Source organism: Mastacembelus armatus, chromosome 3 (genome assembly GCF_900324485.2).
Source record: "Mastacembelus armatus chromosome 3, fMasArm1.2, whole genome shotgun sequence".
In the NCBI taxonomy this organism is placed as follows: Eukaryota; Metazoa; Chordata; class Actinopteri; order Synbranchiformes; family Mastacembelidae; genus Mastacembelus; species Mastacembelus armatus.
In genome coordinates this window covers 23,004,660-23,030,699 of record NC_046635.1, presented here as the reverse complement: position 1 = coordinate 23,030,699, position 26,040 = coordinate 23,004,660, and the positions used below count along the sequence as shown (strand labels likewise).

At 39.5% G+C, this 26,040-nt stretch overlaps 2 protein-coding genes across 3 annotated transcripts in view; both read left to right on the top strand.

Moving 5' to 3' along the window:
• Positions 1 to 128: 128 nt before the first annotated feature.
• LOC113122773 (enhancer of mRNA-decapping protein 3) lies at positions 129 to 16,052 on the top strand. Its single transcript, XM_026294326.1, has 7 exons — positions 129 to 202; positions 1,161 to 1,348; positions 1,938 to 2,134; positions 6,749 to 7,102; positions 12,327 to 12,480; positions 14,223 to 14,440; positions 14,944 to 16,052. Exons 2-7 carry the CDS (start codon positions 1,185 to 1,187, stop codon positions 15,276 to 15,278), a joined length of 1,422 nt encoding a protein of 473 aa, XP_026150111.1. The 5' UTR covers positions 129 to 202; positions 1,161 to 1,184; the 3' UTR covers positions 15,279 to 16,052.
• Positions 16,053 to 19,586: 3,534 nt separating this feature from the next.
• The window catches only part of cskl (c-src tyrosine kinase-like), a 38,701-nt gene continuing 32,247 nt past the window's right edge, over positions 19,587 to 26,040 (top strand). Inside the window, exon 1 of one of the 2 annotated variants that reach the window (XM_026294058.1) lies at positions 19,587 to 19,828. The gene's annotated coding sequence lies outside the window, so the exon portion shown is untranslated. Of the gene's footprint in view, positions 19,829 to 22,120; positions 22,256 to 26,040 lie in introns of those variants that run through there. The other variant, XM_026294059.1, reaches the window with a different exon arrangement.

Genomic DNA, 26,040 nt, shown 5'->3' with positions numbered 1-26,040 from the left:
TGTGCAAAAACGGTGATTCCGAGTCACAGTATATCACAAAACCGAACTCGGTCATGAACTTGTTTAATATTCAGAGATGAAAAAAATCACAACAAACCCACGTGGGAGATGAGGATGTGACGTCGCACGTGAACCCGGAAAACAGCACAAACAGCTGTAGCGTTGGCTTTCATTGAGTCTTCGCTACAGATTTAACGGCAAGGTACTTTTATTCTTTATTGACAGAATACACTCTGGGTTGGTATTAGAAAAGAGGAAACGCTTATAACAAATCTCTAACAGATACAAAGCTAACAGCGCGGACAGAAGCCTGGCTAATATTAACTGTCAGACTAGCTAGCCTAGCTAACCGGTAGCATCGCTAAATGTTACAGTTTTAGTTATATTTCATTGAAAACTGGCTTCATGAAGGTTGTATGTTTCGCATCTCTACCACACGGAAGTTGTGTTTGCCTGTATGGCTGCTCAGTCTAGTCCCACCGTGTTGTATGTTAAATGAAAGTTAACGGTAATATTTTTCTAATGTTCGGGCCTACAGACACATAACATTGAAAACCTGAAGACGCTTTAAGCGAAATGTCGGGGTTTTAGCTAAAATTTCACCACCATGAAGTTGTTTACATTTCTCAATTGCATTTCAGCTAAACTTATGGTGACTGTAATTATACTATAGCTAAACAATTATTGAGACCACTGTGCTCCTGGCAACACTGAACTTTTGAAATGATTTTATATCCTTGCACCGAGCTGTGCCTTGTCACAGTTTTAGGACACAACAGAGATATCCTTGGACTTTATGGCTTAGGTTTTGTCCTCATATGCAATGTGAGTGTTGGGATCTTGTACATAAAGCTGCAATCAGGGCCATAGCCATGATAGAAGGGCTGCAGGTTTAGATCACCGTTTTCCCAAAGCAATCACCAAAAGAACAACTCTGAAAAAACCTTTAAATACTTGAATGTTTTGCATCCTTTCATTGACATAAAGGTACTCACATTTAATATATATAGTGTAAAGTCCTTTAATCAGGCTATAAAAGTTGTCTTCTTTAAATGTGTTAAATTTTAAACTGTCGCTCATTGGCAGCTATGGTCCTGGCTGAAAAAGCAATTGTTACAACTGATGCATGCCCAATATCATTTCTTCTGTTTGTGCTTTAGAACCACAGGATCACAGCGAGCAGAATGGCCACTAACTGGTTGGGCAGTGTTGTGTCTATAAACTGTGGGCCGACATTAGGAGTTTATCAGGGAGAGGTGTCATCTGTTGATCATGCCAACCAGAACATCTCACTGAAACAGCCCTATCACAATGGGATCAAGTGTCCTGTTCCTGAGGTCACGCTCAGGTAATGAGGGAGAAAGATGCTACCAAAACCTTTTCTGCTACTTGATATTTAAGGGCACACAAGTAGTCAGATATTTGTAATTCCCTCTCTTACAGCAGTTTATATAAAAAGCCCATATGTTTTCATAAATCCATGATGTTTGTGTTTATCACCTCTGCGTTTAGACACATTAACAGACCAGGCTGTAGACACATTTCTGACAATTTTTTGTATGTACAAATTACAATCTAAGAGGACTGTGCAGTCATGTTGAAGGTATGTGTTGTGAGTACCTCCTGGTTTTCACAGATTTTAAGACTGAATTTTGGAAAGTGTAGCTTGAAAACTCTACAGCATGTAATTAATAATGTACTTCAACAATAAGTCACAACCTTGGAGCAGAATTGTTATCACAGACAGGTCACTGGCTCTTCATGTAGGTATTGTGGATAATCGCAATGGGGTAAATTTTGGTTTCTAGAAAAATCTAGAGGCTTGGTGAGTTTGAAAATAAGAAACATTGTAATCTTAAGAAGAAATAACAATTTCAGTAAATTAGCATAATGCAGTATGAATTCCCAGTAAGATCCACAATTTATTTGTCTCCTAGTGCCAGAGATATCAAAGAGTTGAAGTTCCTGGATATCCAGAATACAGTCAACAAGCCCAGCTCTGGTCAGAAAGCTGCAACAGAACCCAGCTCTGTATCAGCAGGACGCCACAGCCAAAGTAACAAGAACACTCATCCTCATGCAACAAGCAGCAGCTCTCATTCCTACACTGCTCCAATCACCATTCTGCGCAGAGGTAGGTTGATAAGCCATCACAGCACACTGACATTGTTTTGAGGTTTATAATGTTTTTCAGCAAAGGGATATAAAATGGCCATGAAATGGACTTGGTCTGATAATTTGTCATTTTATCAGGTCAAAAAGATAGTTTGCTCAAGAACTATTTGGTGTTTTACTCACATAAACCATGTTCTCCAACTAAATATGAGTTTGCTAATAGCATCAGCTGCAGATAACAGAATCCGTTTTAAATTGAAACTTGTGACCTGTACACTCATCTGATAGCATGATTGTGCAGTGGAATACTGTAAGATGTTGTCATGATATTTTACAAATGATCTAGCCTGTTGAGACATTTTGACATAGGTTTTCATATGTTAGGAAAAACCAGTTTATTTGAGGCTCATGCTTAATCATTGTGAAGCTGCATTTCCTAGTTCTCAAATCACAAGAATAACACTATTGTTACAAGTTTATATTGAGACTCTTCTACTACATGACAGGAATTTACTGAAGAACTAGCCATACAGTACTCGTTTGTTGAAGAACAGAAAATAGATATTGTTCATCCCCTTAGGGAAATGTGATGCGCAGCAGTGTCACTTATTACCCAACTCCTTTCACTTACCACTGAAGAGACTGAAAATGCAAATTCACCTACCCTTTCTGTTTTTTTAGTGTTCAATGGAAATATTTGTTTTCTCTCCTGCAATTAAAGACTAAATGATTTGTAGGGAAGAAAGATGTTTCTCACACATTGTGTATTTTATCACAATTAAAGTTCATTTTAAAAAGTCCAAGCAGTTACCTTAAACAGCGGTATGCTGTATGTTTTAATGAATGTTTCTCAAACAGCTCAGAAGGATAAGATATATCCAGCCTTATTTACTGGCAATTAGGAATACATTGAATATCGCTAGACTTAAGCAGGGCTGGGCAACCCATGTTCCTCGAGGGCCACTACCTTGCTTGTTTTCCAACTATCCCTGCTTTACCCACTGGCATCTTCCAGCTTCTGATTGACTGAACACACCTGGTGCAGGTATTGAGGAGTGGGTAGGGCAGAGAGAACAGGCGCACTGGTATCCCACCCCTGCTTTAATGTAATAAATCATGTCATCTTAAAATATAAATGTATTCAATAAACCTAAAAATAAATAATTATTTCTTTCAGGTTAATGCAGTTTCTGCAGTCAATCTGAATGTGTTAAGCTTCAAGATCAGGGTTAACCATGTGTTGCACACTGTTCTGCTTTGGCATAGGAGTTTATGTGATTTGTTTATTGTCATTGACTTTTATGTCAGAACTGCGTGCTTAGTCTGGAGAAAGAAGTAACAGTGTGATGCTAGCCAAAACACTACCATTGTGAAGCTTTTGTAATTGTTTATGTCAGAGCGTAGACCACTTAACAAAGGGCTTTCTTCAACTCATAAATAATATTCTGTAGTAATTTGTGATGCCATAGCTTGTAGTGTTAATAAACAGGTGTCTTGTTGGGCATCTTATAGTCATTAGCAATGATGGTCAGCCTGTGTCCACTGTTCTGCTTTGGCAGATGTTAAGAGCCGTTTGTGGATGTCTTACCTGTAGCTCTTTTTTTGGCTCACCTACAGCTCTCTCTTTTCTCTGCGTTGAGTTACTTACTTTAGAGTTCATATTCTCTGTCATGTAGCACTTTTTGAGGTAATTTTGAGACAAGGATTTACAGAAAAGTATACCTTTATTCTTCTTCTGTCCAAAGTTGTATGTTATGTAGCCGTAAAATCAGAAAATGTTACTCAGCCTTCCTGATTAAATGAGGGTTAAAGACAGCATTTCCTCTAGTCAACATCCAGTCAGCAGGAAGTCTGCTTGGACAGCTCTGTGGCCTCTGCCGGAATCAGTTAAAGTCTGTTCACTTTCACACTCAGGATCAGCAAACAATGGAAAAGTCAGGGGTCAGCAGAATTGGCTAATGGACGCTATAATATTCTTATGCCTGGTTGTAAAAGTGACCTCTGCCTTATTGCTTTTTCCTGTACTTGAAAGACGAAATTTGCACGATAGGAAACCAGTCCCTTTTTTAATAAGAAAAAAAAAACAGTTATGAAAAGAAGCATGTTCACAGTACAGTCTACAATCTTTGTTTAGTGTCATCGAGACTCATACTTCATTGACCCTGTCCCGGTTCCTACTTTACAAGTTCAATGTCAAGAAACTTGAGCATAGGACCAAACACTGTCTTGATATGACTCCCCCTAAGATTCCCATAGCGTGCTAAAGGCTTGTACCAAAGTTCCTCTTTACAATATGTGTGTGACTAAGATCAATAAACATTCCCCCTCCCTGTCTGTCTGCTCCTAAAGGGAAGGTTATGCAAAGCCTGGCTTTCGTGCCTCCGTGCCCTCCTCTGCTCTCTTTTTCCCCATCTCTTCTCCCCCCCCACCCCTCCTGCTCGAGACAGGAAAGCCCCCCCTCCAACAGGAAGCCATCTCGTCCCAGTGTGCTCGGAAGGCCAAAGCGATATCAATTGTGGAAGCAATGTTTACCTTTTGAGTTTTTATTTTAATCTCCAGTTCTCAGGCTGGTGGCCAGGGAGCTAATGCCCAAATTGCATGGGGCCAAAGTGCTGAGTGGCTTGGGCAGGGCTGGTCCTTTCACACGCGATGCCATGCTCCCAAGAAGCCCCTGGCCACAAAGAAGGGAAAGCAGGGTGGGCCTTTGCTTATACAAGATCACGGATTCCAGAAATGGTTTCTGAATATCTTTCTGGGAGAGTATGATGCGAATTTAGAAATTGTCTGTTTTTGTGAATGATGCATAGACCTCCATAAGTAGAGTCAAATGCCATTAGAAACCATTAGAACATCTCTGTAAAACGGCATTTTGGAAGAAGAGCTCCAGACTCTGGCCTTATAAAAACCGTTCTCATAACCAGCATGCTCCCTCTCAATGAAATTACTTGTACCTTAGTATTTTTCGCATTAAGCCCTTCTCCGGGATTTTTTAAACCTTTTATACATCTCGGAAAGGTTTTGCTCTGCATCATTGTTTTGTTGTTGTTGTTGTTTTCATTCACACTGAGAGCTTTACAGTACAATTATGGTGCAATTTTAGCATAACCTGCTTATCATTTTGAAAGCCCAGTGTAATTGTACTAATTTGTGGTGTAAAGTGCTAAGCAGAAATCAGCGAAGTTCACTCTGTCCTGCTACATGTTATTCATTAGCCTGTTTGTCTTGGATCTCTGCCCAGCTCATTCAGATTTTTGATTCATAGCATGACAAAACACTTCCTTGTAAATAAAGACATTGTTGGCTTGTGGTAATAAGGACACATCTTTTATCTCTGCTTACACAGGTAAATGCCAACCTGCCACCCCACTTCCCAACATTTAGGAACATTATCAGTAATGTTTTAAAATTTAAAAAAAATTGACATCATATGAAAATCCTACTAGTTCATTGGTCTGTGTTAGAGTGAAATTAATATTACTTCATATTTTGTCAGAGCAGTGCTGGAAACACTGATTGCATGTCAACACCAACTCTCTGCTGAATTAAGTTGCAAAAAAAAAAGAATGACTCCTGTGTGTCACTGAGTCGTGGTTGTATGGCTGTATTGTGATATTGAGGCAGGTCTCAAATTAGCTCATAGTTGGTTAGTGGCTTTGTAACAACGCCAGTGTACTATGACTGAGCCTCCCAGTGTCTTGCGTGAGAGAGTCCAAAAGTACCTTAGCTGTCACAGTGACAGTAGCGTGCGACTGTGCCTCTCTGTCTCCTGGTTAGCGTGAGAGCTCAGGATGGTTGGGGTTGAAGGCCAGGTTTTTCCAGTTTTTCTTTTTTTCTATTCTCGGTTCATTTTGTTTTTTTGTTTGTGCTTACATGTATGTAAACTTTATTGAGTACCGCTCAGTTGGTCATTGACTGTCAAATGTACTGGTGGTGTTTTGTTCTCAACATGTTATAGTAACTAACTGTGAGAGGATAATAGAAGCTACACAGAGTTACACAACATAAAAGGAGTTTTAAGTATCCTATCAGAATCTGAAACTGCTGAGTGCAGGAAATTATTCTGTATGTATTACAGTATTTACAACACAGTGATATGTGTGACACCTCATAGCTTTTTTTCAGAGGTGATTACAACGTGAGCAGAGCTGAGGATTTCTGAGCAATTTATTTACTAAAACTTCAATGTATTATTGTGATTGTCATGCTGTGGTTAGGATATTTCCTCATGAGTATATTTGGAGTAAAAAAAAAAAAAAACGTTAATGCTTTCAGCGGCTGTCATTACCTTGTCATTACCCTCGCATTTTTTTTTTCTATTGCTATATATCAAGTTATTGCATATATTGCCTGATATGTTATCTTCACCTTATAAAAGTATGTGATTTAAATTTATTTTTTCTTGAAAAGCAAGATGTGTCAGTTCAGATTAGAATTTTTTTTCATTACATCTCTCAAAAGTTTTTTTCTGATGGAGAGGAATTTTCCATTGTTGGACTTTGTCCCATTAAAAAAACATCCTGTTTTATTTGAATAATCATGGAACTGTGTGTTTTATGTACTGAAACTTTGAGCAATAAGAGAAAACCTCATGTCATTGTGCTTTTTGTTTTCTCTATTCCGCACTGCTTTACAGGTTTATCTAACAGCAGATGGGCGACACAGGGCATTACAAAGAAAAACAGCGTGAGGAATGGAGGGGCTGGAGGGCCGATGAGGTCAAAGGATGATGAATGCTTTGGACACTGGACTGATGAGGACCTGGGCACTGACTTTGACTTTGAGGGAAATTTGGCTCTGTTCGACAAAGCCGCCGTGTTCTCCCAGATTGATGGGACCTGTAGCCACAGCAGCACGGCACAGCATCACTGCACACAAAATGAACAGAAGCCGTTGTCCTATCGCCACGATGAGAATATTCTGGAGGGGAAGCCTGTCATATACCGACAGATAACTGTGCCTCTTCATGGGGGTAAAGAGTACTGTACTGGTGAGAAGACACTGCATCTGCATATTCACACCCACACACATTTACACACATAGAACGTAGGACATAATTTATATGGTCACTTATGTTAATTGTCATTCAGTATTTCAGCAAGCAAACAAATATTGAAACTTGTGAAGATATTTGCTAAATTGCCCCAGTAGAATTATCCTCAATAAGAGGCATTTTTTCTGGAAGAATCCTAGAGGAAGAAATATAACAAGTTGTGCGTCGGATCCTAAAATGACCTGTGGGGGAACAGGGACGTTACGGTAACCTGCAAAAATGTCCCAGAGTCAAAGGTGACTTCCATTTTGTATTAGTCCGTCAACATTAAGATAGTAAAATCAACATTAAATTGAGCCCACGAACTCAAACTATTTGTTAAGCAAAGCATATTATGAAAAATCACTGAGCCACTGTTGTAAAAACGCTCAGGTGAAAATATTCCCCAACAAATGCGCTTTTTATCTTTTACAGATTTTTACACATTTATGTTTTTGGTACGCAGCAATAGTTAGTACATATAAAGTGTTGTATATATAACATAAGGAAAGAAAATAAATATTTGTCATCTTAAGTTTTTATGCATTCAGTCTGACAGCCCTAAAAGCGCAGCTGTCCTTACACACCTTGTTTTGTATTACTTGTATTCACGTACCCAAGTTTAATATTACAAGATAGTAAACATCTTGTCTTTTGCACTGGGAAATACCCGAGATAATGTGAAGACCATCGTTGGGATATTTATTCCCTGAAATTATTGGTGTTGTGAGCATACTGTTTGTTTTGGACCAGGAGTTACATCTGTTTATCTAATAGTTCTTTTTTAGCTCAGTCTGGAAGCACATTTACAGCTCTTACTGACAGCTGATGTATTTTAAACTGTTTTACACATGATACTGAGCACTAAAGAGGCTCTCAGGACTGTGAGGAATGTGCTGTGTGTCTCATTCTATTGAGCGCAATGAGAAAAACAGCATGCAGTATAAAGAGGGGCTCATGGTGGACACAACGCTTTTTTCTCCTATTGGCCAAGCAGAGGTCACCGTGGGTAAACCTGACAGACATCATACTATATACCTATGGTGACTCTTTAGCATGAAGGTGATTTTTGACCCGCCACAACCCCTATGTATTGACCCACAGTAACATTTTAGATCACTCTAGTGTTATGTAACTGATTAATACAGACAGAAGGTAAGTTAATGACACACAGGACAGGCCCTGGAGTTCAATGTTAAATCCATCCCATGATGATCAATAAAGGCCTTCTCCTGGTTGGTCCAGATACATTTTGATTGAATATGATTGTGTGTATAATTGTGTTTTGTTTTGGACAGTCGGATAAGGCTAACTTGTGGTTCTCAGAATTGCCAGTCTATACTTCTAAGTATTAGCAATGAATTCCTTGAATCTACCAATAGGACTAGGGCAGCTGTCACAAGGGTGATGGTAAATAAATATCTTTTTATTACCCAAACCTTGTACACTATATGACATAGCGGTTATAGTAGTATGTAAATCTGGAATTTCCATCCCACATTTCTATCCGATTGTGGTGACACCACACAACTCAGCAGAAGCAGTTGCCTACCATTCAGTCGACAGCTGCTGAGTACAGGCTCCTTTTCATATTGTGCAGGCAGACCTGCTTCCCAGAGCTGTCATCATAATCCCCATCCTCTGCACTCTGTAATTAGCATGCCGCCCTACAGCCTTACATAAACAACACCTCTGAAGCCGGAACAAACCACAGTGTTCTTGACCTGGAGTCTTTGTCAGTAAAACAGATAAATCAACAATAAGAGAACAGAGAAAGAACAACTGAATGACCAGCTGTATGTGAGGGTTGCCATAATGCTCCAGCACTGGGGTTTGACAGCCATGTTTCTATATGCTTGGAGTGGTATAAGTTTAGTTTGGCTATTGTTTGGGTTTCCTGTGATTGACTCCAGCTGAGCAGTGAAACCTCTTTAGTGCAGACAAACTAAGTAGAAACTCAAATTATAACCTGGCTTGGTTATAATTTGAGTTTCTATTTAGTGACGACTGAAAGGTTTTATTTATTTATGTCTGGGGACTCAGAACATAGGTCCCCCAGACATTCACATTCCAGGTGAGTGTTTTTTTTTTTTTCACCTAGTGAAATCCTACATCATCATTATTACAGTAAATAAGACCTATTAGATATGTGCAACAAAATTGGTTTATTTGCAGGGGAGAGTTTTTCATCCTGTGCATCTGTCAATACGTTTTTATTGTCTGTATGAAGTTTCCAGCATTAACAATCTAATATTGTTTTTAAAAATTCACAATTTAATTCAGAAATTGACATAAGTAAAGGTACTTATTATGGCTGAACATACATATTGAAGAGTGCCATCTAAAGAAATGAACGTAGTTCATTCAGATGTTATATACTTTTAAGTGATATCTGCAAAATACCATGCAGAAAGTCCCTACAATAAGCTGCTAGCAGTAAAGATATTGCCATGATAATGATAAAAAGGGATCTCACAGAGAGCTCAGGTAATCTTAATTTCTGTGTCCTAATGTAAGCCCCATCTTGCCATTGCAGAAGAGAAGAATGGAAGAGCCTTGTCCAGCCCTCCTTATCCCAGCACAAGCCTTAGTCACACATGGCCCACATCCAGCCAGCGTGTATTGCTTTCAGTCCCATCATTTCCTTTGTCATGCTTGAAGGATTGCATCCCGCTCAGTTTATTTTAGTGCTGCTGTATACTCATGGCTACCCGGTTTAGCTAGTTGACTCTTGAGTTTGTTTTCACACCACATTGAGAATGGGCGTGTGTGTGCGTGCATAAATCATTGTATGTGTGAGTGTCAGGGAGTAGGACATGGGGTGTTTATGGGGATTGGGGTAGTTTTGGTAGTGGTAGCTTCAACAAGAAAGTTATTAAAAAGGGCACCTGGTGGAATGGTTGAAAAGCAGTTAGTGCATACTAGTGAAAATTCCCCTTGCTCTGAGCTTGGCACACAAGGGAGCAGTTTGCATGAAAAGAGGCAGTTGACTTTCCTGTGCTTATCTATCACGTGAGGTTTGGCATATTCCAGATTTCTGTTGCCCACTGAAACATTTGTAGTCTTTGTGCGGTATCGATGAAAAGAATTGTGGGAGGGGAGCAAGGCCAACCTACAGATAAGCCAGAATTTCAGTCAGGCACGGCATGGGTCTGTGTTTATATGTAATTATTGTGCATGAGGGTGTGTGTGTATTTTGCGTGGTTGAATGTGTGTGTCACTTAGTCCATGTTGCGTGCCAGGGTGAAAAGTTGTGGGTGTATATGTGTACATCAGCCTGTTGACAGTGTGAGGTAGGATGAGGTATGTGTGTGTGCGTGTGTGTTTGTGAGTGTGTGTGTGTGCGCCAATGATCCCACCGAGTTTTCAGAGATCTGCAGGAGGCCATTAAGGACTTAACTGTCTCCCAGCTTTATTTATCTGAAGGATCCTGAGCTGTGCAGCTCTCCCAGCTTGACTTTCATTACACTTCTAATGTACCAAAAGCAATGGGCAGCCAGGGATTAGCACAAGATCTTTAAAGATTTCCACATAGTCCAGTTTGTACAGTGATAAAAGGTGGAATGGTAGTTATGTAATTCAATAATTCAAAAAATTTACATGAGAGCAATTCTGACAAGTTAGGCAACTTGACATGACCAGACATATAAGAAGAGATACAAACATTTCCTTTAAAAGAAAGGTGCTTAATAATAAACAGACGATCAATCGAAAAAGAGAATCCGCTTGAAAATAAGGGAAGTGCGACAGTTGTAGTAAGTAGAAATCTAAACATCATTAAAAATGTTCAATCTTCTTGTAGCCACTAGATTCAGTGGCTTCAGAAAGTATGTCCTGTACAGTTGTCAGGCAAGTGCAACTCTGATCCAACATGTTTGCTATAGTGAGTGTTTTGCACACTTGTTGCCAAATGTGAGCATAAAATGCAATTTAAAAAAGCTATGCATTTTTAAAAATGCTGTAAAGAAAACTGAAAATTGTTTAAGTGACATATCTAAACTACATATACAGTGTTTTCTTTGTTCAATGTCTACTGGAAGATAAGAAAATATAATTTCAGCAACTGAATGTAACTCATTGTTTAGTCTGGTCACTTGATACCTCCCCTAGTCTCTCACCATGACCCGATGGTGTACTGCTGCAAGCGTTAATATGTATATGATATTTTTGCCTTCTTTTGTCATGCTGACCTGTTTTATGTTTTGACTGAGACAGCAGCCAGAGAGGGGGGTCGAGCCCAGTGTAGCCTCATCCCAGAGCTGAGGGCTCAGGATTGGTCAGAAACCATGCAATGGTGCATGTGAACTCAGGGACTGTGGGGAATAGGCATCTCACTCTGGCTGCCCCATGTTTGTCATATTTTGTAAAGACTGTCAATCTTCCCTTTGTTAGAACAAACAGCAATGTCAAACAGTAGAGGAAAAAGAGAATCTTCCGTGATGATCAGGTCATCAGGATAAGGAAGGGTTTTTCCCTGGAGGAATGGGTTCCTCACATTAGGATCTGTGTTGCTCACACGTAACTAACACCCCCCTGAGAACTTGGGAGTATGTTTATCTGCAGACCAACATTTCTCCTTATCTCAGAGGTCAGGTTTCTACTTTTTTCAAAGTGCACTGATGCACATAAATTGCAAAATGGCAGTTGCAAAAATAGTGCCTGTGAAGATGTATTACACTTTCAATCAAAGTCAGAAATGCCCTCGTGTTTATAGTGGATGGGAGAATGAAAGAGCACAAATATGTGTATGAACAGCGTTTTTCAGGTCATTTTGGATGACTGGCTACACAGATTAAACTTCCTAAACCTAAATTTGATATATGCTGTTTTTTATATGTTACAGAGAGAAAGAAATTTAAGATTTAAGATTTCTGTATTAGATGTCTGCCACTGTCAGACATCAGTGATCACTAGACCATTTCTGTGGGAAAATTACCAACATTTACCAATAAGCGAGACAAGATTTAGTTCATTATTTAGTTATAATGAAAGTTTTTGGCTAATGAATAAAATCTCTCTTTATGCGTTACTTAATTAAGGACACTTCATTTTGGGAGATGTCTCCTAAAACAGGGTAATGTGTTTTTTTTTTAAACACTAAAACAGCTTGTCATATTGAAATGACAAAATTCAGAATAGCACTAACATGCTCTCTATCTCATTTGATGTTTTCCTTTTGCAGATTCAGGCCTCGTGGTTCCTAGCATTCCCTATGAACTTTATAAGCGTCTACTAGCAGCTGCAGAGCGCTGGGGTCTGTCTCTTGAGCGCAGGATGGAGACGATTGGTGTTTGTTCTAGTCAAATGGCTCTCACCCTGCTGGGCGGACCAAACAGGTAAGGAATATCAATCTCAGTACTGGTGTAGTGGGGAAGTCTGAAAGAGCAATTTTTCATGACTGGTACGTGTGAAAGGGAACAAAGATACATGACTTGGCAAATGGTGTACAGTATAGTACAGTGCAGTAGAGCCCCTGTCATTTGTGTAATAATAAGAAGAATGCACAGCAGTGTGCCAAACATCGCTGAGTAGTTATACAATCATAAAAGCTGGTCTGTCCAACACTGTGTTTTCATGTCATGTTTTCCAGTCTCCATGGCAATCATCTTTATTGCCATGTTTGTACATGAGGACGATGGTGTTAACCTTGACCAAACCCCCCCGCCGCCCCCCTCCCCTGGATTTATTTTCTTAGAAAAGTACAGCAGCAAGCGGTCACACTGCAGGTCAGGAACACCCTAATAGGCTGAAGCAGCCCTGTTTGGTATTGTTTACCTGCACCATTATGAGCCGTGAAGTCTTACCTAAGATCAAAGACCCACTTCACAGTGGCTCATATGACAAACAGGTTTGTTGTCTCAGATCTTTTTATCAGTTTAGCACTGTAATACTTGCGTGTCTCAAATTTACACTGGAACCACTGTGATCTCAGATTAGGTTTAATTTTGTATTGTAATAGCAGGATCACAGACACTGCACTGGTGTTCCACTATTTCTATTATTGACACTCAACAGGTGCGTTGTCATTCAAATCATACTCAAAAAGTGTGCAGATATGGAAACTTTAAATCCTGCTTCCATTTCTTGATTATATGTGCAGTAATATATAATAGCAGATAGGTTTGGAAGTGGATAGGATGGTGGACATAGTTATTAAACTTAGGCCAAGTATCATCAAGTAGCAGCACAATTGGACAAAGGGTGCCTAGTTGAAACTGTCTGAACCTGTCTAACTGCAAAGTCAGGACTCTGATTAGTCTTCAGTATACAATATGTGCTTTGAATTATTAAAGCAAGAAACATCTTATTTACTCTTACTATTATTTACTCTTTCTCCTGTATATGACTAACCATCTTTTCTCTGTTAAAAACTGAAAATATGTTTTACCTCTATTAACAAAGCTAAACAATTACAACCATGCAAAAGTGAATTATGATATGATATGATGATGAGATTTTTGGCAGCCAATTAAAATATATAATGTCAGTTAAATTGGAGCTGTTTATTCTGGATTCCAAGAGCATCTGGCAAAAAGCCATTTGCAAAAATGCATACAATTGCATACTGATTGACATTTTTTACGATATTGATTATGCTTTTATCAGTTGGTACTGCATCATCCTATAGCTGCATATACAATCAAGGCTTCCACATCCTTTTACAATAATTTCATCTTTTGCATGTGCCTAAGCATATCTCAGTAAAAAGAAAATGCCCAAAACTACATCAACTAAGGTTACCACAAAGCTTTGTTTATTACTAATATTCATTTTATTTAATGTTGTCGTTTGCTACTAATACTTGTTAATGATATTGAAAAAGTTGATGAACCAGTAGTTGTGCTTTTGCTACTATACAGTTAGAGTATTGTTGTTAACTTAGCTGCAGCTCCTGTTATTGCTACATGTATATTGCTAAGTGATTGAATTACAGTACAATCATAGTGAAAAGCCTCCTTGCAAAAAACTTGGTAATAATTAAATAAATCAATAAACAGCCATGTCTCGTGTTGTTCTTGTTTAGCCAAGATTAGAGTTGGTTGATAATCCCTTTTCCCCCTCTCTTGAATGTCCCCAGACTCACTCCAAAAAACATCCATCAGAGGCCCACTGTGGTCCTGCTGTGTGGGCCCCATATTCAGGGAGCCCATGGCATTAGTTGTGGTAGACACTTAGCCAACCATGAAGTCGAGGTCATCCTGTTCCTGCCCAACTTTGTCAAGATGCAGGAGTTGGTCACCAGTGAGGTCAACCTCTACAGCAGGACCGGTGGCAAGCAGGTGGCCAGTGTCAGAGGTAAAACACACCAACACTGAGTTTTTAGATGATTAAATCATTGTCTCTTCAACATTCTACAACACTGATGAGATAGACCATGATGGGTGTATGGGCTGATCTGTGGGAGAGTGTCTTAAGTGAGACTGAGTGCCTCTCCATTGGCTCTCTTTTGTCCAAATAGACAAATGTTGCCCTCTAGTGGAGAAGCAACACATTTTCTCTCTGGCACTAATATTTTGGAAACCTAGTGTAACTCAGAATACTGTTTGTTTTGCAAAATATGTAGTTACATTAATAAAATATGAGAAAAACTGGTTGTGATTCTGAACAAATCAATTTCTTTTAGGTTGGCAATATAGGACATGCAGAGTGACAGTGCAGGTTTTAGCCATTTTTTGATTTGATCTTTAATTCTTGACAGTTATGATTGTTTTTAGAACGTCTCCCAGGTAAAGCAGCAGGCTCACACTTGAATCTGTTTAAACCGTTGTCTTTTTTCTTATCCTTTTGCTTTGATACAGACCTGCCTATGAGCCCAGTTGACCTTGTCATCAACTGCCTGGATTGCCATGAGAACCCCCTGTTGAGAGAACAGTCCTGGTACCAATCAGCTGCTGACTGGGCCAACCAGAACCGGGCTCCAGTCCTGAGCATTGATCCTGCAGTCAGTGAGCAGCGTCAGACTGTTGAGGCGAAGTGGACTCTCGCTTTAGGACTTCCAATGCCTTTAGCTGATACTGAGAGCAGGGTCTACCTCTGTGACATCGGCATCCCTAAACTGGTGTTCCAGGAGGTTGGTATCAGCTACCATTCACCCTTTGGATGTAAATTTGTCATACCTCTGCACCTAACATAAGAGAATCTGACTTATTTGTTATTCTACATATATGGAAGTGGACAACACGAGTGAATTGTACAGTTGACAGGCAGCCATATGACCAAAACAGTATTCAGTTACAAAGGCTATAGAGCTGAATTACTCATCCAGGGGCATCATCTGAAAGACTGAACTGTGCATGTTCTGTGGGTTTGTCCTCTGACTGCTGGAAACCCCCAGGGGCTGCCTCATGTTGCGTGCGACACCTTTTGTTTTTCAGAGGGAAAGGTTTCCTGTTCTTTGGTGTGTTTTGATAAGGGCTCTGTGACGATGTGAGTATGTTTATAAAATGCTGACCACTGTGAGTCTATCTGTGAACTCTGACCCTGTGACCATTCTGAGCAGCAGATAGACGGTTCCTGTTTCCTCCTTTAGATGCATGTAGAGGCTGGTCCTCACCCCATGACCTGGACCACAAGCTTAACCTAAGCCAGTGTGTGAACCCAAATCTGCTGCTCATCTGCCCCACAGTTGATGTCCATGCCCATTGTTTTTCAATTTAATGTAGTTTTTTTTTGTACTTACTCATATGGGTGCGTTTTGTAACATAATGGTTGTAGCATGTTTCACTGATATGCTGGTATTACACAGAATCTATATTTGTATTTATATTTTGAATCTCAGGAACAATGTATGGAACTTTACATTTGCATTTACATCTGGATGCACCCTTTCTGAAGTTTTAAACTGGCAGCTATACATTCTTTTGATTTAAAAAAAAAAAAAAAAAAAAAAAAAAAAACACTATCACAAGTAGAAACCAGTCACAAATTACCAGTAATACCTTTAAATGGCTTTGCAGGGTTCTCACTTAAGTCTCTGAAATAAGTTCTGTTTACATTTCTTTTTCTAAACAGCAATAGAGAGGAAAGACCTTTTGGTAGCTGTTCTGCCAAAAATTGTAAAAACATATTAATTATATGGTAACATGGTGGCAAACAACATAACTGCTCAATAAAAAGGGAATTGTACTTTATCTCATTAGGATTCACGCAAACTAGGTTTACCAAGCTGGTAGGGTGATGCAGAATAAAATAAACTTGATTGGTGCTTCTACAACTTTCTAAATTGAAAATGAATATTAATGTAAATTAAATATTTAAAAATTTCCTGAGTGCCTCATTCAGATGAAACAGTCTAAAGACTGTGGGCTCCTTTCCTGTGCATTCTCAAGGCAACTATTCTTTTTCTTCTCCACTGAATAAAATAACTACAAAAATGAATATAAAGCATATTGTTTTGTATGTATTTTTAGATACAGGTGTAATATAATATAAAAATGTAAATTAATGATGAAAAAAATCCCATTCATTAACATTCAGCCTGGATCTTCTGACTAAATGCAGATTTATAGGTGCTCCTTTATATGCAAAGTACATTAAAATCTTCCTAACATGGGCATTGAGAAAATAATATACCTCAGTTTCTACACAACTACTGTACACAAGTCCCTAATTGTGCATTTCCATTTAATACCACCATGTATTCAGAACTTCAGTGGGTTTAATATGGAAACATTTTACACTTATTACCTCATGATATATATTGACAGCTATAGCCACTGCTTACTACTTTAGATATTAAATCTTTTAATACAAAATATATGATTAGTTTATAAAATGTATTGTTACATAGAATAGATATTGTTAGAAAGAATCATCTATCACACAAAGAAGGTAGTGGAACATAACCTTTAAACATTACTGATATATTAATGCACATAATTGCTTGGTTGTGGCAGTGGCATTTTTTTATTCAACAAAATGTGAACACTTCTGTCACTTCAATAAAGTTGTTATATGCATTTGTGATTTTTTTACTGCAGTCATATGAGTTTGCCATAGGAGGGAAATCCAAGTGATACTAATAAAATGAATGACTCTATTCTGCTGTGTCCCAGTTAGCTATGACAGTGTGACAGTGAGCCGACATGCACTGTACATACCAATGAGCCAGATTCTGAAGTGCCTAAAATGAATTCAGCCAGCCATCCATTAGCTATACCTGCTTATCCTTTAGAGGGTCATAGGTGGCCTGGAGCAAGGAATTAAACTGCAATTTACCTAGATTTTTAAAAAAATGAAGTCTAGAGTTGTATGTAGTGTGATACGTTCAGTGACACTTACATCTGTCAAAGTCTTAAGTTGTGGAGCTGGTATACCTGACGGCAAATTGAGTTTTGATATCTGTGTGGTATATTGACAGGTTTGTCATATAATGTCTTGTGTATGCACTTGTGTATCTTTATTATTCTGGTAACTGATTGAAAAATGCATATTTGGCAACATCAACCATGCCAATTTTGATACAGGGCCCTTGAAAAAGTGGACTATACAGATAATAATGCAGTGTATATTGTCTAACAAATGTGCGGTTAATGATACTGCCACAAACCAAATGGCATACAATGAATATGGGTCCCTCAGGAGCCTCTGGAGGACTCATTCTAGACCTACAATATTTTATGTATAACTGTAAAGCAAGCAGATGTTCTGTAACAGTAGCTTATTCTAATGTTTCCCACTTGGCTTGGAGAAAAGATGGAAGAATATATTACAACATACTGTCATGGATGAATTATTTAACAAGCCCAGGGTTCCAAGAGGTCAGGGGGGCCTAGAGGAGAACCATGAAGGGAAAAGTGTACATACAACAAAATGCAGATAAAAGTGGATGCAGCTCCAAAGAGATACAAAACCACTAAAAACAGACAGTGACTAAAAAGAATGTGAAAACAACTGCAAACACTGCACAATGCTGACCTAAATATGAACAACCTAAAAATTACACACAAAACAAGGATATATATATGTACACATGATTATGACGAGATGTAACACTAGTCAAAATGGGGACAAAATTGCCAAAAAAAAGACACCCAACAACAAAGACACACATAACATCACAAGAATATAAAAACTGAGGACAAATCATGTGGTTGCTCCTATGAGTGCAGGGAATACAGAGGGGGCTTTTATATGTCTGTGCCCAAGGGCCCAATTTTTCATGATCCATCATTGAGTATTGTGCTGCTACAAATATGGTTTTATATGAAAGTAATTTGAAGCCAAAAGTTTTGAGCAAGCACAAACCCAATTTCAGGAGCTACTCAGTTTGCAGGTCAGTATATGAAAGCAAGCAGGCACAGATTTGTAAGAGTTCATCCATGTGCTCATTTCTATATATGCTCTTTTCTGCTTTCTCAAGGTGTTTTGGCAATTTCTGAGCACCTAATATCAAAATAGCTCAGTGGCACACATTGTTGGCCAAAAAAAACAACAAGAGGACACACCCATATCACAGATTACCCAGTTACTGACTGTTCTGATTGTGAACATTAGGTCATTATTACTGTGACTCAGAAAGTGTGTGGTTACAGTTCCATGGTTTGAGTATTGTTAAACAATGTTAGCTGACTTAGTTTCAGTGGCTTGTTGCCAGGGAACAAGTCACTGAAACCGATAACACGATTATTTTAGCGTAAGTGCTATAAAATAGAACTACTGTGTAGTATTAAAACACTGCTATCATTCTTCTTCATTAACAGATGAAAGAAAACTCAGTCGTATGTTTACAACAGACATAAGGGAAGCTCTGCTCCGCAGGGCAAATTAAACCACTGCTAAGTCGTATGCAGTTTTTATGATGGAATTACATAGTGACTACTCAGTTACACTGAGAATTTATTGACAAATTAATGGACAGTGAATCCAGGAAGTCGGCAAACTCTAAATAACTGGAAATGTGTTTCTCCATAGATGGAAACAACCAGGTTCAGGTGAGAAAGTGAGGTCAAGATGACATTACCTAAAATCAATTCAGACTGTTTATTAGATTATAGATTCTGGGATTGGATGTTAAATTTGCTATTTGGCTGACAGCACAATGAAGGAGGACAGAGGAGAATAGAGAAAGAGAGAGAAGGGGTGAGAGCAGGGTTTAGTCAGCAGACAGGAGAGGGAGAGATCATAAGGCCCGGTCTAAATGCCACATTCTCCTTGGGGCCTGAGCACCTCTAAAAGTCTGACACAAAACAATTGCCCCAGGTCTACTCTCAAATGCTAACCTGCAAACTGAGTAGCTCTTGAAATGAGGTTTGTGCTTGTACAAAATTTCTGTCTTCGATATAGTCCCACCGTGTGACTGAGGAGAGGCAGGCAGGTAGCTCAGTAACAAGTCTGCCATCAGTTGCCTCACCTGTTGGCCACATGGCTGTGCTCACAGACCATCTCACCCTGTGACGCCGCCGCTCTGCGCATGCGTGTTGCGTAGACGGAGCGGAGACCATTTCCTCCAGCGGCAGGCCTCGCTGAACTCCGCCACACACACATACGCGCGCACGCACACGTTCGCACACACGCAAACAAACACACGTATGCGGGCAACCGTCAAAGCAAAGCCACATTTGGGATTGACTGATCTTAAACCCTGCAGACCCTGAATGCCCCCCGAGCCTAGGACTCACCCTGATGGGCCTTCGCCGCTAGTTTGCAGCAGCGTCGGGTCGACACCACAGAGGTTTCTTTTGGGTGAGTTTCCCACCACACACACAGCGTTTTGTCTCGTTGTGTTGCTCCTGCCGCCGCTACGTTTTAGCACGCTGTTTGGCTGCACGTTGTGTTTTTGTGTTAATGTCCAATAACTGCTTTGAAGTGTGTGTTGTATTAACCGGTGTATATTGTACAGAGCTAGTTAGCTAACGTTAAACCCGACCGTGAGCGTTAGCGTGAGCTGCTAGTTAACATGCAATGTGATGTCACGAGATCCATTATCGGACACGATTTATGCTAGGTCTTTACCGATTTTACTCCTGTATGCTACTCTAATACATTCATTATGTTTGACAGAACAGACATAAATAACACATAAATAAGGCAGCTGTTTACAAACTACCCCTGTGTTTTGTCGTTTATGTTAGCTACAAGTGTGTTCTTCTTTTGGGTGATTTTGCGGCTGCGCCCGAAAACCTCCGAGTCACCCCCATCTCTCTTGTGGTTCCATAGTCGGACAGCTTGTTTTTAGCGATCGCCTTTTCCTCTGACTTCACTCTGTGTCTTCCATTCAGCATGTTTTTTTTCACGAAGTGGTCCAGTTCTGTACTGAGGCCCACAGATAAAGCATGGAAGTCGGCGAAACAAGGACCTATTCAGCATTGTGTTATAGAGGCGGATGCGCCCTTATGAATTCATATAAAACGTCGTGGAAGTGACTGTTTTTGGAGAGACAGTTGGTGTGTCATTAAAATTAAATCCGTGTGCATATTAACCCGTGCTTATGGTTTAGCCTTTCATTTTGGTATTCTGCTGTATAAAGGCACGAAAAAAATGATTGTGTCCGATAATGGAGCCAGGGATTGTAGCCACCTCCGATCTGTACAAGACCACAGGACTGGAGCAGAGGTTCAGCCCCTTGCCTCGAGGAAACACTGATCCGTATCTCTCCGATGATATTTAATATATGCCCATTAATACATGCTGGTTTTAGGCAAATGTGTTTCATTTTACATCGTGCAGAAGGAGCAGTGCTACATCAACAGTGTTGATGTTGATAATGACAATAGGTAATTGTAAAAACGCTGTTGTGGTGATACTGTTTATGCCACAGAGGAATGGATTTCTCTTGCAGGGAGCTCTGGGGTGTTCAGACGTCAGGTTAAGCTACAAAACACCATCCTGGAGCTGGCAGAGCTTTAGTGTCATAGTCAAGGACACTCAGAAAGGGTGGACGATTGCAAACAGAGATTTTCTGTTTAGGAAACATGAAATGCACCAGCACCACCACAGCTGCTTTTGAATGTTGTTGGTATTTTATTAATGAGACTAGTGTTAAGCCTGCTCTCCCCTCCAGCTTTGGTTTTGTTTGTTAGTTCCTCACTCAGTGCATGAAGGTAACTGTCTGACTGAAATGTTGAAATTTACATACCTTTGCAAGCCGTGGCATGACTGACAAAAGTCTAGTGTCTGTAGTTTGATTTTTTTACTTTTAATAATGTCCCTGTATAGTTTAGCTAAAGGCTGCCTCATTGATCTTCTTTGTCCTACACCTAATCACTTACAATCTTACTCTTAGGTTGATCTGATGGAACAATGCTTATGATTAGTCTATTATCTCTGTGTCTGTGCCTGTTAAGAGGTGAACACTGCTCAAAATTGAAAATATCAGCAATGCAGATTTTGGTGCATATTGTAACTAATTGCTACCCAGTTTTCGGTTGATGAGCAGTGTTCTAAGTTTCTATAAAAAATTGTGATTTTAAAAAATAACAATCAGATTGCATTTGTCTCCATTATTTATTTTTGTTGACATCCACCTTTATTAACCATCATGCAACGTACAGTGACGACAGAGTTCGACGGAGTCTCGTGATGACTTTGGATTTCTATTTTAGAAATCTGTTATGTTTGGTTAGTGGGTGTGAGAGATGTTGGAATCTATTATCCCCAGAGGAATCTGGTGAAACCAGAACTGTAACATGTTAGGAATCTGTATGCTGCATCAGTCAGGGATAACCTGTTGTCTGTATGCTAGGATGGCCAGCATTGTGCCCTACAAGTCTGTGTTCAGTGGTTGCAATTTAATTCCTTCTTCTATTGGTGCAAGAATACAAACCACTACTATGTGACAAAATGTGAAGCACAAAATGTTTTATTTCAGTGCACAGTATAATGTGCCCGTCCTCTAAACACAGCATGACTCACCCCTGGTCTGAGTAATGACACTGTGCAGCACTCCATCTGTGAAGTCAGACTTGTGTAGTAAGGTGACAGAAGACTCATAGATTAAATCTTCAGCCACACTAAGTTCTTTTCCTCCCTATGTTCTCTTTGTCAATAGGTCTCACTGGCTGACTGATGACTAGGTCAGAGTACTCTGATTGAGTTGCAGCTTGATGAGGACTAGGGGTGACAGGACAAGACTGGCGGCCCAGCTACATTTCAGCGCTCCTCTTTTTAGCAGTGAGTTAGGAGGAGGAAAAAAATAACTGTCTGGTCTGTTCTTAAAACCATGAGGGGCTGTGTTACTGTCGGATGTTAAGCCTCAAGCCAGGCTTATGTGCTCAGCAGGGAAGTAATGGCTCCTCTGGTCTGTATGCTGGCCATCTCATTGGCCATTTGAAGCCTGTCCAAGGCCCTGCTGACCTCAGCACAATAACCGCGTTTAGTTTGCTTTCCTCCTCTAACTTCTTCTCCCCAACATTCACTGTCTCTGTAAGTAGTGTACTAAGACAGGATGGTTTTATCATGGTAACTTTAGTGCAGAACTTAACAATGTACTCTGACTCACAAGCAGCAGGACATCACAGATGGTCCAAGACATAGACAAGATATTGTGCACAGTAGACTGTATCATGCTGCATACATACCATAATTTACTTCGGCACTGTTTGCATTTCAGCAGCCTGGCAGTTAAATGGACCATAGTTCATCGGTGATCTAAATAGACCCCTTGCCCAAAGGTTTGGCACAAATGTAAACCGTGGATAAATTGTGAAGTTGAACCATTATTAATAATTATTAATGAGTAATAATTCCTTCAGTCTCAATGTAGAATTGCAGTGAAAAGACACAGATTGTGACTGTGTGTTCGGTTGTGTGTTCAAGTGAACATGCATGTTCAAAGTTAACACATTGGCAGGTGGAATTGCAGGAGCTCTGCCAACATTAGGGACAACATAGGTTACATGGGAAGGCTTCATGGACTTTTGGCATCATAGAAGCAGTCTTGAGCATCATTGTACAATAATGAAATCATACCATATAAGTGCACGCACAAGGTTATGCAGGTTTTGTTGTAGACCTACCGGATGCAAAGTGGCAAACATTGCAATGGTCCACTTATTTCCAAAGAGTGATGGAAAGTGAAACTTGCGCTGCACCTGGACTGCTTCCTCTTTTCAAAGTTGTGTAGAAACAGAGCAGGTACATCGCACGGTGGTACTCAGTTAACCCCTTACTGCCTACATTTGTATGCAATTACATAAAAAAAAGAAATTATCTATTATTTATTTATTTAATTTATATAAATTATTTTAGGCTTCAGCAGCTACCTGTGACCCTAAATAGGAATTAGCGGGTATAGATGATGGATGGATGGATATAAATTATTTTATTTATTCAGACCAGAAGTGGTTTGAGGCAAATTCTGCAAAAGTCTATAAGAGGTTAATGGTTGAGAGTGTCAGTTTCAGTATCTGTGATCTGGTCAGTTACGTTCTTCATGATTTGTGGATACTACACATGTCTTTCAGACTGCTGGCTTGGCTGCACATTACACTCAGTCACATTAGTACAAGTACTGTGAAGCAAATATAGACACTTGTTTATTACACATGAGTTCCAATTAGGCGTACAACTAATCATTATTGTAATGATCAATTGGTCTGTCTTGATTGATTGATTACTTCTTGTACATAAAATGTCAGAAAATAATGAATCTTAATTTTCTAGAGCCAGAGTTAATGTATTCAACTTTGATTATAATATAATAAATAACAACACGTTTGGTACATGATTGTTTTAACTCCTTGGTGTGTTTTCTGTATCTACATTAACCAGAAACACCAGCTTTCAGCACCTCAACATCTTATCACACTTTATTTTAAGAGAAAATTGACTTCATATACTTGAGAAAGACCACAGTGGTCCTAATTTTTTAACTCTATGATGTCAGTCTTATAGTGTCCTCTCTGTTCAGTGCCTACTGAGCCATGAGAGCAGCCCTTACATACCCTCTTGTAGTGATCATGCTGCCCAGTAAAATAGTGCCATTGTGGCTTCCGTCTTGTGTGCAAACTCAGCAAGGCTGTCCATCTGCACAGCGGCTGGTCAGTCAGACAAGTCCTTGAAGCCCAGGAGACCTGCCACTGGCACGCTATGCAGGCTAGCTGTACAATGTACACAAGTCACAGGCTCTGACCCATGCCTGGTCTTTCACTAGGCCCACATCATAAATTCCCCGCTGGGGGGAAGGACAATGATAATCAAAGATTTTAGCATTTCTAAAACATGTCATTTAAGATGATTATTTACCACCTTTTATTTTCTTTTTGCACTTTCTCCATCTGTGCATCAAGGAAGAATGTATATACATGAATACTTAAGAGTATGACTAATATTTAAAGAAATATTTTTTCTTTAAACCCTTTTTTTAATGTGGTAGCATGTTATCTACCTGTAATATGCAATGGTATATGATAAGGAGCCTGATCTGCCAGATCACAACCTACAGGTTGCTGTATTTAGCAGCTGTAACGCTTCATCATCCACATAATGATTTTCTACCTAAGGTGATAATTTAGAAATGGCATAGTGAAGAATTCCTCAAGTCCAAGACATAAACCAAGTCACCAGGTTTGATATGACCTATGGGTTCCTCCTCATTTTTCTCCAGCCATCCCTTTTCTATAGCCAGAGCTAACCCACAGTTAAAAAGCAGCTGGGTGACATCACTCTGTGGTTTAGGGTTGTGCGAGAGCTGATTTGAATTAATGAGCAGACGGAAAAATGTCAGCTCAGGGAAAGAGTCGGACATTTCCTCTTTGAGCGGACTCATGCAGAAGAGCTGAGGTGAGGAGCATCTGTCTCACTGCTGTCGTAAGCCCTTCTCATCTAAGAGATACTGGTCTCCGTTCATAGAGACGTGAGTTGAAAACTCTGGTTTTCTAGATTTTCTTTCCTTGCTTTTTTCGTACTTGTTAGATAAACATGAGTAACATCAAGTTCTCCCCCCCTTATATGTTTGATAAAGTGACTAATTCTGTCAACACAAAAAGGAATTAACCTGATCACGAACTTCAGTTTGATACTTTGTGCGTCTGACGTCAACATGACATGTACTCAGCAGTGCTTTTTGTTCCATTTTACTTATGCCATGGGTCATATCTTTTAGATCTCCAGCTGATTTTGACTGAATGAGCTTTTTGTCTCTGTCTTACTGGAAAAGCATAGAAATGTCCCACTACTAATGCCAACGTCGCTGGGTTTATTCATTGTGAGGCAAACCAATTATAATCCATCACCATTATCTGCTGAGGTGAGATACCCTCAACATCTCATCTTTTGAATATCTAGCTACTTGTTCATAACAGCCCTAGTAATTTTTTTGCGAAATACTGCTGATAAGCAAAACTGTACTTTTCCCCCAGCCACATATCCTACCTTAACTTTGGTTTGGGTTGATTTGCATATTGATTTATTCTATTTGTCTTTTCATATTTAGATGTACACTGCCTTCAGCTTACCACTACCAGTAGAGATAGTGAAAACATCTTTTTTTTTTTTTTAAGAAAACTTAAATTTAAAAACCAAAAACCTAAATTGAAGCAACATATTTTTAAACACTGTTAGAGGGATCCTTTTCAGAGAATATTTTTTAGAATTAGCCTCTACTTTTTGATGCCATAGTGCCTGTGTTGACATCAGGCATGTAGACAGAGGGCCCATCTGGTCTCTGAACTTGAATTCCAAATAAAGGGAATGTATCAAAAGCCCACAGCAACTTGTTTGTATTTAGAGCTTCCCCAGCTTCACTCTACTGTCTGACCATTCTGTCACCTCAGACACAATAGCACCTGTGTCCTGGTGTCCTTTATATTTTGGCCAGTATAAAGAGGAAGTAATGCAGTTTGTGTGAAGTTGATGGCTTTTTTCTCCATTTCTTTTTTTTCCAAGAGATGTTAAACTTATCGTGTCTTTTATCCGCCATTCAGTGTACTCTAGAGTAGTTTTTGTGCACTTCAAAG